A 17,168-nucleotide genomic window follows, 5' to 3' on the forward strand; every position below is an offset into this window, starting at 1 on the left:
AGATGGATGCTGGGTAATGTAGTTGAGTAACTTCAGGCCCACTGTGGAGGGGAACCTGGGAGAAACCAAAAGACTGTAGGTAATAAGCTGAGCGGGACTAGCTGGCACACACTGTGGAGGGCATTTTAGATTTATTTCTGTATTACTATATGTTAATCATGGAAAACATTAGGGGACCTCTTTGTTTACTTAGAAGTACTTCTATATTGTCACTTTATACTTAAATGTTAAACCACATAGAGATATGTGCAATTTGGGAGGCAGTGAGAACAAGGGCGTTGAAGTACTTACATGGATCTGGAACACGTGTCCATTTTATTATGTGTATATATTAACATAATTTTTCATTATTGAAGTGTTGTATCTTATTGACACAGATTCATCCCTTCCCCAACACACTTTTGCTTGTTCATACTCATCAGATAATATTGACCCTGGATACTTGAGCAAAGGAGTATGAGATGAATAGTGGTTGTTGATGTGCTCAGCCTTACAGGTTCAGCAGATCTATGGGGTGCCTTTGAAAACACTTTCACATTGCCCTATCAGACTGCTTTTGGAGCTAAACTTGTCCACCCTTGAAGCACATAGGGATGCTGTATGCTTCCCTTAACTGTTCTCTGAAGCAATATTTTTAATTTATTAATTAGCCATACTGACTATACATTCCCTTAAACTGGGTATTGTATCTTTTTAAAGGAGAAAATCTGGACCTGATTTCAAGAACTGGTGTAAATTAGTACCTAAAACTTGTTTGAAAAATATCAGGTGCATTTTAGATGGACATGCATGGTTGAGGTTCATGTGATCTGTTTTTAATTACTCTGTCGACTCGTCTCTAGGCACAGAGAAAACAGAACAGTATTACAGTTTTTGTTCCGTGATTTGTTTTTTTCTCAACCCCAAAGCATGTGCCATTGCAACACACAGAAGTGACTTGCTCACCTCTGAATTACACAGCTTGACTTCTCTAGAGAAGATTATAGTTACTGCAATGCAGAATTCACGCCAGTTAGACTTCGTATTTGTAACACACTGAAAGGGATATTGTTACGCATACATGTTTTTGATGTGAGTACACAGGTTTGCCTTCAGTTTTTTGAGCTACAGACTAAAAGAAACACTGACATACCAACGCCAGTTTATTTTCTGAGATACTGTTGTTAAAATCATACCAGAATACATTTACCCATACTTCTGACAGGTTTGCATGCATTCTGTCCCACAATATCAAAGCTAAGATTTCACAAGCAAGCACAGAATCCATACCTACTGTTAACTATTGTATTTTTATTTTGCTCTTTTGATCGCTCTTTCTGGGGTCTGTGTGGTTACTCAAGTCTGGTTTTGTGTGAACATTGTATAATTTGTATATATATAAAGATTAATAAAAATGAAGATTTCTGGATACAAAATCTGGCTACAGTATTAATGTCTACCACACTGTTTCTCCACATCTAAAGACAGGTCTAGTTGGCAATTAAAAACTTGACACAAAGATGCACTATAACTTAAAACATTTATTACAAATTGCACAGAACTCAAATAAAATCAAAACCAGAACAATAACATTTAACTCTTTATAAAATCTATGCTTCGAACTCCTCAAGGGTCAAATCTCTGTTTCTTAAATTCACATGGCGTGTGTGTGTTTACAGCTTGACCTGTGAAACAAAGGCAAAATGTTATACTCACAATTTTACAACTACATGCGCTGTCTTTAGCTACTTAACATAACTTGTAATCTAATAACCGTAAGAGAGCAACTACATTAAATGCATGAGAGGACTCTCTGTAAACATTACCTGTTTGATTCAATCTCTGCATGACTGATTGGACCGGTGCGGTGGGAGCCCTCCATTGCCCTGAGGTTGCACTGCAGCCAGCAGGCTTGGTGCTCCTTGCGGTGTCTTACTTCGCGTCGACATTCCGTGCTCACTACCCGATGTGGAGGAACAAGGGCTTGTGGCCGTGGTATGAGGAGGTTGATCCAACAGGTCAAGAGTTAAGTCCCACAGCGCCGGATCATCTACAAGGATTTGGGAATGTCAGAGTACAACCTGACTGATGATGGAGAAACAGACCTTGGCCAAAGCAATGCAACTGAATCTTACCAGTCAAGCACTCATCCTCACACTTCACGGCATGAAGATTAGGTGTGTCTTGACCAGCCATCTCCAGGTTGGAGCCCATCAGCACTGTTGAGAACATCAGCCTCTGAGACTGTGGGAACTCATCCCGAAGGTAAAATAATCATTTTACTGTGCTGATGTTCAATACCCAAATGTGTTACAAAGGGGTATAACAACAATTCCAAACCATTATAAATGTTACCAGAAGCAGTTCTCTCTTATTAATTGCTTTTACAAAGACTTTCTTCATGATCTTCCCTTAACACTACCGTACCATGAGAAGCTCCAGGCTCCTGTCCGAGAGGGGTTTGGTTGTTCTCCTGTATCTTCTTAGCTTCCATCTCCTGTCGAAACTTCTGCTGTAGCTGCTGCTGCCTCAGCTTCCTCAGCTGCTTGGGGTCCACCTGCTGGTCAGCGGGAGACATGTCACCCATGTCCACTGAAGACCTACTAGATGAAGAGAGCAATAAACACTCAAAAAGTGTACTAGACAAACAAGTCAATTTAGTGTATCTTGTATTGCTATGTCTCTACTGCAGTCTTCATTAAGGGTCTACTGCAAAAGAAACAGCTGAAAATGACTGATTGGGGCCTTCAGAACAGAGAACATTGTAGACCGATATAAAGCAGCTGGCTAGCTGAGTCTTGTGTTTCTGTGCAGTTTGCTAACCTGAATGTGGTGCTGGGCCTCTTGTCAGGGTCCGGTAGAGCAGAGTGTCCAGGAGTGTTCAATGAAAGAGATGTCATGACATCACTTTTGTCATCCTGTGGTTCCAGCTGGACCCTTGGCTGCTTGGCGCGCGTCTCCCTCAGAATATCCTCAGTTTGGCCAGCAGACCGGCGACTAACCAGACTGGCATGTCTGGCCTTCTCTACTGATGGTTCACCATCAGATCGCTTGGTAAGAGCGGGATCTAGAGGTGGCGTGGGCTGTAGCAAAAAATATTTGACATTTTTATCTATGAACACCTCAGGGGAATTAGCTCAATGTATGATCATTTCATTTACAAAATGCAAATGTACATTCATGGATAAATCCATTATAGTAATTACACTGTTGTTCCTATGTATGATATGTATCTATGGTACAATATTGGCACTTTGTACACTAAATGTCTATACAATGAACTACTCCCACATAGGTTTTAATGTTCCTGCTAACTACCCCACATACCTTTTCAGACACTTTGAAAGTGACTGAAAAATGCAACCTCCCATTGTTTTGTCATCAATATATTTATGCCCATTATTCGTTGAGAGCACAAATGTTTGTTAACACGCCATAAATAAAACGTATTGAAAGAAAAAGTCATTATTGATTTCAAATGGGTACAAAAAAACAAGCTTATATAATACAAGCAATACTCTCAATATCACTCTTTTTGGTTCAGTCATACTGATAACATATTTCTCTTCCAAGTTTAGGCTGTGAATACTTTTCGAAATATTAATCCCTGATAGTGGCTTCCCATATAATGTGTTTTTCAGCCATTAAAATTGAAATAATATCAAGGGCTTAAAAAGTGCATCAAGACAAGATTTGAACAGAAATATTTTACAGGCCTTGGTTTAGGTTTCCGTTCATGATATAGACAGAGTTTGAACTGAAGTCCACCTTGAATGTATTACAATTGACATACTTTTAACATGAATTTAACATGCTCTTGAGATTTAGCTCACTTGTTTAGGGATCTTGTTAATGGCGATGAGATACTCCTTGTTGAGGATGCAGTTACCAAGAGCATTTCCAAAGCACCTGGATGTAGAGAAAATGAACTAGTCTCAACTAAAAGAAAGTCCTCTCTCACCAACATGAAAACTTTTCACCACCGTTCATTTATGTGCAATAAATACACTTTAGGATTAATGCAAACATACTGTAGCTCTGTAACACTGTAATCACCTGTATAAGAATATTTTACATTTGCATAACCTACTGTGTGAAATATAAAACACTTGTGACACTAGATGACAAAATTGATGAGTTCACCCATGGCACCACCCATTGCACACAAACTTACCTCACAGACCAGGTACGCCATGTTTTTGGAGGTGCAAACAAACGCATAACCATGGATATCACATACGTAGGAACTGGTTGAGATTTCACAGCGCAAAGTGAATCTCTGTTTTAATTGTGTGTTTCAACGGCGTTGAACTCGGCTGTGATGTATTGTGCTGCATTGAACTCGGCTTACATGACCATATGCATGGATTGGCTTAAAAAAAAATGTGATTTCCATGGTGATGTGTTTGTTTGCACCTCCAAAAACTCAAGAGCGCCCACAAATGCCCGTGTGTTTGTGTGAAACGTGCATGTAATACTTGTTAAGGTTGCATGGCTGCATTCGTTTTGAATGTCATATTCTACACACGAGTTAAACAAAAAAGCAAATCAAACCAGACCCAGCCAGGGTAGTCTATCATACTTGAGTGATCTTTTCAGTCCGTCTGTAACAGCTTCTTTCCTAGCCTTCTCCAGTGACAATGCTTTAGACTTCAGTCCCTCACACACACCATAGCCCACGTCTTCATGATATGACCCATCCTTGAAGAGAAAATATAATATCAGTGGAGCCATTTTTATCGCCATCATTGTGTTTAAACTATTATAACAGAGGCATGTCTTGCACTACTGATTTAATGAAGTAGATCAATTCTACTTTCAGCAACCATTCAACAACTTGTTAATTCAAGCCAAGTTACAGGGAGAGGACACAGATCACTCAATGATGGGCAAACTGCAAAGTCTTCAGTCTCTAACTAAAGCTGATCTAATAACTAAGCAAAATCCGTTTGCTAATTTAACATGATGGGCAAGACATTAACCACAAAGTCACTTCAATATTCCCACATAGCCTACCACAGGATAGTTCACTTCAAGCACAAAAACGTTACTCCTTGATAGACTTGTTGGAATTAAAGATTTCCACTATGTAAAATTCAAGAGCATAAATGTAACCGTTTCAGTAACAATGTTTATTGTTTTTACCTTTAACTGTACTTTCACAAATGCACTAACTCCAACATAGAATTTTCCATTGATGAGATCCACAAAGTCTGCAAAAACATGTTGTAAAAAATAATATAGGCGATGATTGAAAGATCAGACATCAAAAAGTGCATCACAAGATAGATGCTGCGCAGTGCGCACTTACCAACTGTTTGCTGAGTGATGGAGTGAGACCAACCATTGTACCCAAACATCTCATTGGCAATACTGATGACTTTATGGCCCTCAATATAGCATACCTGCAACATGCATACATACATGTAAATGTTACACATATGCTCTGCCCGTTAAAAACCGAGAGAGGAGTGGACGCTTTCTTACCTTTTGTCCACCTCCGGCCATACGAGTGCTTATGTATTCTGGGCCAAGTTTCTGTCGCAACGCAGCCTGGATCGCCTGGTACTCATCTGCTGTGTACGGTTGCTACACATTCAATGAATGGCCATTAATCATTATGTCCAAGGTTGTTAGTGCTCCCCGTTACTTGTACGCTAGTAGGACGCTTATGTGATACAAAAGGAAATCTACAACTTACTTGCCCAAAACATGAGTTGGATACCGCCTTTGGTTCATCTTGCTTCCCTGTGAAGTTCATGTTTGCTCTCCGCTATTTTTCACTCTTCACGCTTTCACATAAACTCAGCTGTAGCGTAACATGTCCTTACAGTTTCATTGTAGCAATTCCGTTCACTTCATCCAGGTCCAGGGGTGCTGTTAACATTGAATTATCTCATAATTCAGTTTTAGAATATGCGGGTTAAAGAGAGAGAGCCCACGGAAACAACGTGTTTCACTAACTCTGGAGTCGCTTGCCATATGAGGAAATGGTCACTCAGTTCAGAGATTTAATGCAGGAAAAACTACTTCGGCTGATATTGTGCGTTACGTTAATTAACTTCACAAACCCTCAATATTAGTGCGAAAAAATAATGGGACTCGTTTGAAAACCTGTGACTTCCTGTGACGACAACTGACGACGATTCGTACGTGATTCCATATCCGGTAGGTATGCCGACCAGAGAAACGGGCTCGAAGGTTCTCTGAATCATAAATGTTGTAATAATGTTGTAGCCTAGTCTTTTGTCGTGCGTTATTATTTCTGTTCAACATAGTGTATTTATTGTAAACACTGAATTGTAACCATTACATTAGTCATATGGTTATTGTTTATAATTCCGGCACTAGGGTGACATCTAGTGGCAAATTGATAGACTACTCCCTTACAGAAATTTCAGGCGAACATTCTGGCGAACATTGGCGCAAATTATATTTCCACATGCAAATAGGTTTCTGGCAAGCAGTTGCGGTTAAATTTTAGATAAAAAATGTTGGCAATGTTGCGGCAAATTTGCAGCTCTGCTATATGCAAATTAGGTTAATCACCAGAAGTTCGCTGGAAAATAATAAGTGATGGTGCCGAATTTCAGAATTGGCCTCCATTCAATTCATGAATTGGAATTTGAATTGAATTGCCCCACCCCACAGGAAGTTGAATTTGCATGGGAATAAGTTCATTGCAATTCAAAACTATTCCACTGTCACATAACAGGAAAAATTATAAGCTGTGTGTTTTGCAATCATATCTGACATATTTTAAGAAACGTCATTGATCAACGTCAAACTCTACCCTTAAATTATGTGAATTTAATTGAATTTCAATTCAATTCGAATTGTAGGCTAATTATACATCCTGTTTTTCAATTCAAATTCAAATTCAAACTCAAGAACTGAATTGGAATTTAGGGGTCATTCTCAATTCAACTCTGAATTTTGCACAAGCCTGGTGGCAACTCACTGGCGAACACATTTGCCACTAATGGCCACTAATGGCAAAACTCATTGTTGCCAGAACTTTGCTGGAAGTTTGCCTCTAACGGTCAACATTGGCAAACTTGGAAACTCATTTGTCTCCCATAAATCACCCACACATTTGCTGCAAATCTGCTGCAAACATTTAACTTTTGTAAGGGCTATTTTGAGAAGGTCCCTCTGGTGGCCCCATGTTAGGCTTGCGTTTTACCGAAGAAGAGTGGGTTGTTCTGTCAGGCAAGGTTATCCCACAACCTTTGGTCAATTAAATGAAATTTAAGTTGTTTGTTAAATTAATTATTTAATTGGATGTGTTTGTGTGTGTGTGTGTGTGTGTGTGTGTAAATGGTCATGCATAAAATGGGTTAATGTAAAATGCATTTGCATATGTGACTGTTATGTAGAAGCTTGATAAAGTGAAACTGTTGTGAAATTTAGCCACAATAACAGAAATAAAAATAATCACAATAATAATAATTTAAAAAGGTTATTAAAGTCTTGAAAAGCATAACATAAGGGATATCATAGTTGTGCTTGGTGGTCCCTTACTTTGTCTGAATGCCTCTACCAGTCGAACATCTCATGCCTAGAATTTTACAGGGTGGCACACATTACCAACATAAGCCCACCCCTTTGGTTTTATCCGCTCAGTTGGCAAAGCAACCTTAATGCAGCTCAGAGATGTTGATCCTCTTCAGGACCCACTTATATGATGCCTACCTCACAAACAAAGATGACTGCATGGCTAAATGCACTGTCCACTTACATTGTTTTCAAATCTAGTTTTTTTTGGTCATGGTATTGATTCTTTTTAGCATTGGGTGGATTTCTGATTGTTTTTTAATCAGGGCTGTGTTTGTGACTTCAACCTGGCGAGCATACAAAGCAATATTAATATCGTAAAAAAGTTTTAATAATAACAATAATTGAGTAATAATACTTAATAGGATCAGCACTATTAAACCTGTTCAACCTTATGTGTTGGTTATTTGTCATAAATACAACTCTAGAGTCATTCAAGACAAATTGAAATTGGGCCCAATTGAACCCCTGATTATTTGTAATATTTGTTGGTAAAATATATTAGAAATTCTTATCATAGGCTAATGCAATCTCGAATGTTGGTCAGATATAATATATTTCTGTAGGGCTATCTATGATCAGATCAGCAAGGGGTCTGTTGACCCGTGCCGGATTTGCTACTCGATGAACGGATCCAAAAACGGACATGGGGCTGATGTGGTTTATATGCAAACCTGGACCTGTTTTGCGGATCCGTCCCAGAGTCTGTGGTACCTCCGAAGCGGATCTGTTCAATGCAATGTCAATTTACTATCCAGTCAGACCACTCTTTACCAATGGGCCTCACAAAACCCAAACTGGAGATAAACAGTTGAAAAACTGCTGTTGCATGATGTCACTCTGTCTGTTAGATTTAAAGGGATTGAGGTCATGGGAGCCCAGCTCATGGTCCTTTTGTTCACACTATATCACATAAAAGCTGCTTCTCTTATTTTTATGTAGGATAGGCTAGTGTAGACCACTTCTTTGGGTGTTTAATTGAAAATGCTCGTGGCCTACCCAACGTATCGAAATGCGTAATTTGTTCGATATCCATTACGCGGGAGGCCTGTGGCTGGTGCTTAGTCTTTTTAGCTTTTGATGGGGGCCCAACACCAATTCTATTCGTGTAGGCCTAGGCCTAGGTTTATCGTGTAATGTGTATCCTATTCTGTTCATAAACAAAACACACAATTGCAGGGTGGAGACTCGAGTTAAAGAGGAACAGCATAGGCCATGATCCGAGACTAAACTCAGGCAGAGCTGTTTTTCCTCGATCTCTACGTTTTGCAGACACAACAACGCGCGTGCACGCTATCTGTCGCAAACATTCGCAAAGTCTGGACCTGGGTGGTCAGACAGCGTCTGCCTCGTGCAGCAACGGGAGGAGTAGCCGAGACCTTAGACAAGCGTAGTAGATAACCATACACCTCCTGGAATGACGTGCACCGCATACGCAGCCTGCACATTAGGTTACAATGAGAGGGATCATCTAACAGTAACGATTGGGATTCACCAACAATTGTTTTCCTAAAGTTATAGTTATTAACTGCCTGGTCCCTATTGATGACAACCTCCAGGTTCGAAGCGTGTTTAGCCCATGACGGTAAGTTGCTCCGGCTTTATGTGTTTCCCTACTTGGTTTACGTTTAATTGGTTGTAGTGGTGTGGCCACAGTGAATGTTATTTCTCTTTCAGTGTGTGATGTTTTTCTTTGTTGTATGATAGTCCTTGTCATTTGCCAAGGCGTATGCCGCCCCATTGATCTTAAAGGAAGAAGGAAACATATGACCAATCTAAATGATCAAAAAAGATTCCGAAAATATCAATACAATTATAGATAGTTCTTAGGCTGAATGGTGAACTTGCTTCTATTTCTTGCTAGGTAGTCTTCTTGCTAAGGTAGTCTACAGCTAAGTGAACCAGACAGTCCAGTTTGTGGGGGAGAGACAGTTGTGTGTTTGTGTATGTAGCCTACCATACGCGCAAAACGAGCTATAACCAGCATTAGGTTACGAGGGTTCTTTTACTCATACGTCATTAGTTGCACGTAGATTTAAACACATTCAGAAGTGTACAGTGGCTACATTTCCATTTGAAAAGGTAGCTACATGAGTGTGATGCAACTCTTTGTTACATGGCATCTCTTTGTTTAACGCGTGGTGTTGGTAGATGGCGCTGATGCTGCTCACACAAGTTCGAATAGACTATATGACTATAGATCTCAATATAGAATATTGCAATACATGTTTTGAATTGTCCACCTTGGATGATGATGTTTAAATTAGACAAGACTTACAACAGATGTCCCACTTTAAGCCATAGTCCTAGATTATTATTTTAAGTGTTGCTATTACACATGAATGACAGACATGAACATTAAAAATGTAACTTCCCAGTTCTGCTATTTCTGTTGAGCAAAGCACTTGTTTATGTTGTAAACGTAAGGTTGATTAATACAGGCTATTAATGAGACCACCCGTGGCTTAGTCTGGTCCGCCCTCATACATCTCAGTACTATCAACCCATTTATATATAATCAAATTAATTGAATGAAATTGATCAAATCACATTCTAACCTGAACAATTGTATGCCTGTTTCCAGGATCTACAAATCTGTTGTAGCCCTGTGTCTAGTCAGTGGTGAAAGATGCTGGATGGATTACATGGGGGCCAATCTTGTGTACCCTCCTCCAGGCCAGTGTCAATCAGCATCAGCAGCCTCTCTTTGTTACCACGTTGTTTTTACATGGATGGGAGCAATCATCCGATCCGGAGGTAAGCCTCAACAGTGGATGTGGTCAAACTCAAACAGTGAAAAATAATCCTTTATTTTTGCTATGCCCTCAAGTAATGCCTTCGGTTGGCTTTTACTGGCATTACATGACATTCTTAACAATAGGATCTGCATCACTGCACAGTTAATAAAGAGGGTAAAGATTATTGAAGAAGATCTGCTCGTACATACATATAAAGCTCACAGTGTCCCCATGTCAGTAATATATCAGCTTGACCCTAATATACTATGACAAATTGAAAATTAGTTAGGTATTAAATCCCTTGGTTTCCCAAGTTTTTTGTCATCTAGAGACTCAAGCGGATAGGGTAGTGTCCCCACTGCATCATGCTCTATAACAGTTTATTCATCATGATGATATGACAGTTCCTCCGCCCTCCCCATAGTGTACCACTGAATGAAATGACTGAGTTGAAGAATACTATAAAACCCAGTCAGAATCAACAGAACCAGCACCAGGGATTTTTTTTTTTTTACATCAGTACGGCTAATTTGCTGGACAGACATTCTGCAATGTAGGCACTGCAGACTAAAGGTCAGATTGGTGATCAGTAGATTACGTTGAGGTGAGAGATCCCTTGTGCAATACCTTGTGACTGTTATCCTGGATGGTCTCACTCAACTCACCAAGTAGCTCCTCTCAGTCTTCTAACTGTCCGTTCCCTTGATGCACTCGGGAAACCTCTGACGTTCATCCCAACTGTACAAATGGGAGATAAATGAAGTGGTTCGGACCTAGCCATTCACTATTCTATCCAATAAACACTTTGCTTTAGAAGCAATGAAGGAAGACTGGATATTGAGCTCAAATATCAATAATATTTCTGCAGAATCATTGACTGTGCCTTGAAGTATTAAGTATTAAGTAATATTGAGTAATTATTTCAGTTTAAATATGAAAAGTATTGCACTGCTATGAGTGTATTATCACATTGTCTCTGTCTGTGATATACTTTAGGAATCTTTTAATGATGACAAAGGACACTAAACACACTAATCACTGTAAAAAAACAACACACATGGCCAAGTTGTTTGCTGTGTACACTGACAGCATATTGGTCCTTTGACTCATGCCTCTTAGTAATGACTTTGTTTTTAGAGCACAGAGAAACCCCCCAGGGACTGAAACTTAAATGGTGAAATATGAAAGTGTGTCGGCACAAAGGTATGATCCCCAAACAAGTGGTCACCAGTTGTTACTATTAGCATGATGAACCGCTGCTCAGAGCTGAACAGATGGCCTAGGTGTGTGATGTGAGCCTAATCCTCCAACCAGGACAAGGTTAAGGCTCATCAGCAGTTCCCTCTACAGAAGGTCTGATGATATCACCCTTCATAATCCCAGAGTTTCTGGATCACTAACCCAAACCAATGGCTGGACATGCTGTAATTCGATATGCAGCCTAAATCATTTTGCTTGCATAAAGTTGTTTAGACTAATTCTGGCTCAGTGTCAGAGCTAATGGCTATTTGGAGTATTGAAAATGCCTCTTGGTATTACATGACAGCTAACTGATTACAGCTCTATGAAGTCATTGAGGGGATGTAAACATGTTTGTGGCATACAAAAAAGTACTTTCATCTTGGTACGTGTGAGAGTGTTCATAGCCCCGTGGGAACATGAGTAAGACAAACACTTAGAGATTGTGGGAAGGAAACTGATTTCTCAAGAATTCTATAAGGATTGCACAATTTTACACCCACCCAGAGCCCAACCTTCCTCGGCTTTCGCTCTTTCTTTCCCTCTCACTGACATGTTGTTTTTCTTGTTTTTATTTGATCACATAAGGACTCTCTACCGGCTGAAGCTAGTGAGTTCTCCTAACCTCACTCAGTTGGGGAAGAGTGAAAAAGCCTCATTGGAGGACAGGGGGAATGGACCCAATGCTGTCTGGAACAGGTAAAGGCTAAACCCTCCAGACACGTGTCATATGAGTTCCTGTCATTTGCCTACATTTGACTGGGTTGTTGGATCACTTTGTGAATCTAAATGGTGGTGAGAATTGTTTTGACAGCATCTTTTGTGTGTGTGTTACTGTGTCACTGTAGCATCCACAATGCAGTCATTGGCGTGTTCCAGAGAAAAGGCTTGGCCGACAATGAGCTGTATGCCCTAAATGAGGGTGTGAGGTTAGTCACACTTGATGAAACATGAGCTTCCTGTTTGTTGAGGCTGAAGAAATGAGAGGTTCAGCCTAGAAAGCATGGCTGGATACTGGGAAGATATGGCAGCATTTACTGAAGACTGACATTAGTAGAATTGTCTTATTAAGTCTGTATTACTCCTTCTGTCAGCTCCGACTCACTGCCACAACAGATAAACACACAAGCTAACACACAGTTATAACTAATAAATAGGTAACAGGTAGCATTGTATTAGTGACACTGCCAGTGTAATTCATGTGTGTGTGTGTGTGTGTGTGTGTGTGTGTGTGTGTGTGCGCGCGCATTTATGTGTTATTGACAGCCACTTCTTTTTGTCACTTAGACAGCTATTGAAAACAGAGTTGGGCTCCTTTTTCACTGAGTATCTTCAGGTAAGTGATTGTCTTCATTGGATGTATCTTTGGAAAATGGATTTATATACAGTATTTTTTGTTTTTATATTCCTCTAACCTCAAACTTCCTGTCATTCTATGATACAATAAAGCTTTTATAATCCTTGAATTGAATCCTTGAAGTAATGAACAACATGCATGAAAAATGTAAAAAATGGTGAAATGCTAAAAATTCGCCCATATCTTTTTCTCAGAAGCAGTTACTGACGAAAGGAATGGTCATTTTACGTGACAAAATCCGCTTCTATGAAGGTATGTTTGTTTTAGTAAGCTGATAATTAGAGCCTCTCCTAGGATGTTTGCTCTATCCCACTGTCCTCTGTAACTATTCCTAAGTATATTCCTTACACATCCTTTGCGGTCCACATAATTCAAAAAGTTTTTTCCTCCAGACATTGGGGAATCATTTACAACCTAGCATGCCATTCATCAGGAATTCCTTGTTACGTCTACAGATTTCCAACTGTGGGTACTTTTCTGATCACCTTGTCTAATCCTTGTCTTTCCTTGTCACAGGTCAGAAATTATTGGACTCGTTAGCTGAGACATGGGACTTCTTCTTTGGCGATGTCCTCTCCATGCTGCAAGCCATATTCCACCCAGTTCAGGTGAGCTTCTGCCCACAACCAGTCACATAGAGTGTTAAGGATGTATATGTTAAGGATGTATATAGATATGTTATGACATACGTGAGTATAGTATGGATTTTTATTTCACTGAAGTAAATATTCAAAACAGTCTGAAGTTTTCAAGCTGTTATTTAACCTTCTGCTGAGCTATAACAACATCTTTCATCGTAAGATAAAACTTAAATATAAAACATTTCTTTAAATTTGAATTTTGAAAGAATGTGAGATGGGTACAGAAGTCTATTATGGTATGAAATGGGATGAAAGCCACATAGAGATACACACATACATGCCTGCCCATTTATGGATTGAAACAAGACAATTAGTGCTCAGTGGGTTGGTAAACTCCACTGTACTTTAATGTAAACAGGGGAAAGAGCCCTCTGTGAGACAGCTGGCACTGTTGCACTTTCGGAACACCATCACTCTCAACATGAAACTGGAGGAGGCCTTGTCTCGACCCCGTGCGCGCGTCCCCCCTTCTATCGTCCAGATGCTCCTGATACTGCAGGTGGGTGAAGATCACACTTGCCCCTCCAAAACAGGTGTGCTCGTCAGTCAGTTCTCATGACTTGTTTCTCATGTGTGTGAAAATGTGCTGCTCGTGTTGCAACCCAGGAGCAACAATGCACACGAGTAGCACAAACTGAGATCTTTACTCATTAAGAGCCAGGAACAGTACCACTTGATACAAAACTGCAGCGTGACACAAACACAATGGACAAGCAAGGCACTGAACAAACCTAAGGGTTTAAATAGGACTTAACAGAACACAGAGCTAGACAAACAAGGCAAAGGTGACCAGATAACAAAGCAAGACAAGACAAGACAGGTACAACCTATGACATAATCAACTGGAATAAAGAAACAAGGAAGTAACACAAAAGTACACTGAGCATGGCCACCAGGAAAAGAAGCACAGGAAGCAAACATGAGCCACATGACAAACTGACACAAGTAAACACACAGTCCACCAAGCAAGTTAACTATGGCTGTATCTCAAACCGCATACTTGCCTACTTCAAATACTTAGTTGAAGTACATAGTGCAGATATTGGGACAATACTAACCATTGTAAAGTGGGCACTACCGGCAGAAGCACGGAGTGCATACTAGCAGTGTACTGACGGATGTATGCGGTTTGAACAAAGCCTATCTGTCTACTTTCACTTGACTTTGATGGGAAACATCAGAAGGGCAAGGAAAGATGTGGAGATGAATTGATAACGACACCCGTGGAGAATCACTCTTACACAAGGCTACTTAATTACGGGAAGGCGGGTGTTATTGACATGTGTCATGTTGATTGGTTGTTTTTACCTGGACAAGGAATTGTGGGATGTCACTATCACCTCTCCTTTTGTAAAGGACACTTCAGTGTACCGTATGCTCAACGAGATTGGAAAGGACGTACTGAAGTGCCTTTCCTAAGTATGCAGAGAATCTAAACAGCTCTTATCACTAAATATTTCCAGGTCTTTTCATTCCGACAGGAACCTTCCTAAGCAAAAACGACTTTCTGAATACAGCCCCAGACAGCAAAATAAGAGAACAAAAATAAGGAAACCAAGAACACCCAGATACCAAACCATAACAGTATGTCTTATGGAACTGAAAGATTCAGAATCAAACGCTGTCTAAAATATTGTTCCAACAAAACACATTCCATACAAAAGACATCACTCTCCTCTGCCATGACGACACACTGCAACACTGACTTCACCCTGTTAATCAATGCACTTCATTTGTGCAGTGATGGAATCATTTGCTTGGTTATTACAGGCTAGAAAGGCCTTATTTGGTGGACCATCACTCACTAAAATATGTCTCTGTGTGTGTTTCACGCTCTCTCTCTCTCTCTCCTCCACCCCCCGCAGGGAGTTCATGAGTCCCGAGGCGTGAGTGAGGAGTACATCAGGCTGGAGGCGCTGCTCCAGAGGGTGGTGTCCCCCTACCTGGGAACTCAGGGACTGCGCTCTCACCAAAACCCCCTCTCCGAATGCTCTTACACACTAGGTAAAGTCTGCTTGCTTTTTGTAAACGTACAGGGTGTCTCAAATATGCTCTGCTCACCTGTGTCCCCAGCAGAATCAGTCCATGTGAAGGCCAGTGTGTTTTATTACTCATTTGGTGTTTTTAGATGACAGTCTGAAGTATGGCAGTACCAAATTCACACCTCAAAATCCCATACATACCCAGGTGTACCAACAAACCACCTTACCCGTAATATATTATCCATTTTGAGTTCCTCTTCCTTCTTTTCTCTTTACCTGAACAGACAAGCATTTGCACTGGGCTTGGTCCAAGCCAGGTGACGCACACACCGTCAACCCCGTTGTGCGATCGAAGAGCTACAACATTCCGATGCTGACGCCAGTGGCGGAGTACGACTCAGAGGTGGGCTCTCTGGGCAGCGTGGGCATCCGCCGCCACTCCGCCTGCGAGGTCTCGGCCTGCTTGGAGCAGCCAGGCTACCCCATGCTTGGCACTACCGTGGACACGGGCTCAACCCCCAGGCTCTGCCTCGAGCATGACCTCCCTTTGCGAGGCGCCCCGGTCCAGCCCGGCCTTCTCTCGTCCGCCATCTTCCCTCCACATTGTGCAGGGACCCTCCACCCGCCCGGTGGTCAGCCCTGTCACCCTGAGCTGGCCAAAGCCCACTCCTCCCCCGCCAGCTGCTCCTCCAGCCCAGAGACCACCATCGTCCAAGGTCTCGACTCCCTGGACTCTGACCAGGAAGGGATCTTCATTGACTTCTCTCACTGCCGCTCAGAGTCATACGGTACCACGCGTCAGACTAGCTAACCCACCAGAAACCAATGATTCACCTACAGTACACCCACCACAAGGATGTTAATATACTCACTTGCTGATGTTTTTCACCCAACTTCAGTTCTCTGTCATTAGGATGAAGATCTCTATACATTCCTTATTTTAGAGCCTTTTGTTATCTTAGTTTGTAATGTCGCCTTGAGGATAAGGGCAGGCTTGTCATGTTTGTCATGTGTGTACTTGTTTTTCTAAGAAATCCATGTCTTCTCTACATCTTCAAACTTCCATGTTTTCTAGTTTTTTTATTAGTTTTGAGGATATTACTTGATGAGTAGATGTACATGACGCTTTGTTCAGATTTCCATGAAGTCAAAACCATGTAAAATATATTGGCCTTTGCTTTTTTATTACTGATGTTTGAAACTTACATGAATTTTACACAATGAAAACTTTAAAAAGAATCACTTTTCACTATTGTCAAATTATTTCTTAAATTAAGTTGGCCAGTTTAATATGTTTTGATAGTTATTTTTATGCTAAATAGAGTAGCTTGCATTTTTGTTGGATGAATATTGGCGCTATCTTTTCTAAAGTAGTGAAGCAAACCTACATAATATATCAAGGTAAAGCTCTACTTGATTGTCACAAGTTTATCACAAGATTATCACAATTGTATTAAAGAACACAGATCCCATGTTATTCACTGACTTGTAAGTTAAAACATGTGTACTGATGATGATGGTCTGCAGCATTGTCATTTAAAATGTTAACTTCATGATTGTGCCAAAACTATAGTAATCCCACTTTAGGATGCTGATGCTATTCCAATATGCAAATAATGATACACGATAGCCCATTTATGGAGTGGTAGATGATACAGTAGGTTGTGTACTACTG

At 40.6% G+C, this 17,168-nt stretch overlaps 3 protein-coding genes across 9 annotated transcripts in view; 2 read left to right on the forward strand and 1 right to left on the reverse strand.

The window, feature by feature from the left end:
- wnk1a (WNK lysine deficient protein kinase 1a) overlaps positions 1–1,415 on the forward strand; it is a gene marked incomplete in the record, with an annotated part of 23,603 nt that extends 22,188 nt beyond the window's left edge. Inside the window, 1 exon segment of the mRNA XM_062547640.1 lies at positions 1–1,415.
- An 85-nt stretch (positions 1,416–1,500) lies between these two features.
- rad52 (RAD52 homolog, DNA repair protein) lies at positions 1,501–6,113 on the reverse strand. 5 transcript variants are annotated; one of them, XM_062547642.1, is made up of 11 exons: positions 5,681–6,112; positions 5,467–5,568; positions 5,291–5,384; positions 5,125–5,192; positions 4,562–4,680; positions 3,813–3,888; positions 2,803–3,062; positions 2,407–2,579; positions 2,115–2,198; positions 1,806–2,029; positions 1,501–1,664 (listed from the first exon to the last, which is right to left on the reverse strand). In XM_062547642.1, the coding sequence occupies exons 1-10, from the start codon at positions 5,738–5,740 to the stop codon at positions 1,815–1,817; spliced, it is 1,251 nt and encodes a 416-aa protein (XP_062403626.1). In that variant the 5' UTR covers positions 5,741–6,112; the 3' UTR covers positions 1,501–1,664; positions 1,806–1,814. The 5 variants fall into 5 exon arrangements, with proteins under 5 accessions (XP_062403626.1, XP_062403625.1, XP_062403627.1 ...); XM_062547641.1 differs by having other exon boundaries at positions 2,407–2,582; positions 5,681–6,111; XM_062547643.1 differs by lacking the exon at positions 2,115–2,198 and having other exon boundaries at positions 2,407–2,582.
- Positions 6,114–8,866: 2,753 nt separating this feature from the next.
- On the forward strand, positions 8,867–16,970 carry prr5a (proline rich 5a (renal)). 3 transcript variants are annotated; one of them, XM_062547650.1, is made up of 10 exons: positions 8,868–9,121; positions 10,121–10,293; positions 12,102–12,212; positions 12,362–12,442; positions 12,801–12,849; positions 13,065–13,122; positions 13,387–13,478; positions 13,870–14,010; positions 15,377–15,515; positions 15,778–16,970. In XM_062547650.1, the coding sequence occupies exons 2-10, from the start codon at positions 10,166–10,168 to the stop codon at positions 16,302–16,304; spliced, it is 1,326 nt and encodes a 441-aa protein (XP_062403634.1). In that variant the 5' UTR covers positions 8,868–9,121; positions 10,121–10,165; the 3' UTR covers positions 16,305–16,970. The 3 variants fall into 3 exon arrangements, with proteins under 3 accessions (XP_062403636.1, XP_062403634.1, XP_062403635.1); XM_062547651.1 differs by having other exon boundaries at positions 8,869–9,121; positions 13,068–13,122; XM_062547652.1 differs by lacking the exon at positions 13,870–14,010 and having other exon boundaries at positions 8,867–9,121.
- The last annotated feature ends 198 nt before the right edge of the window (positions 16,971–17,168 follow it).

This window comes from Sardina pilchardus, chromosome 10 (genome assembly GCF_963854185.1).
Source record: "Sardina pilchardus chromosome 10, fSarPil1.1, whole genome shotgun sequence".
Taxonomy (NCBI): Eukaryota; Metazoa; Chordata; class Actinopteri; order Clupeiformes; family Clupeidae; genus Sardina; species Sardina pilchardus.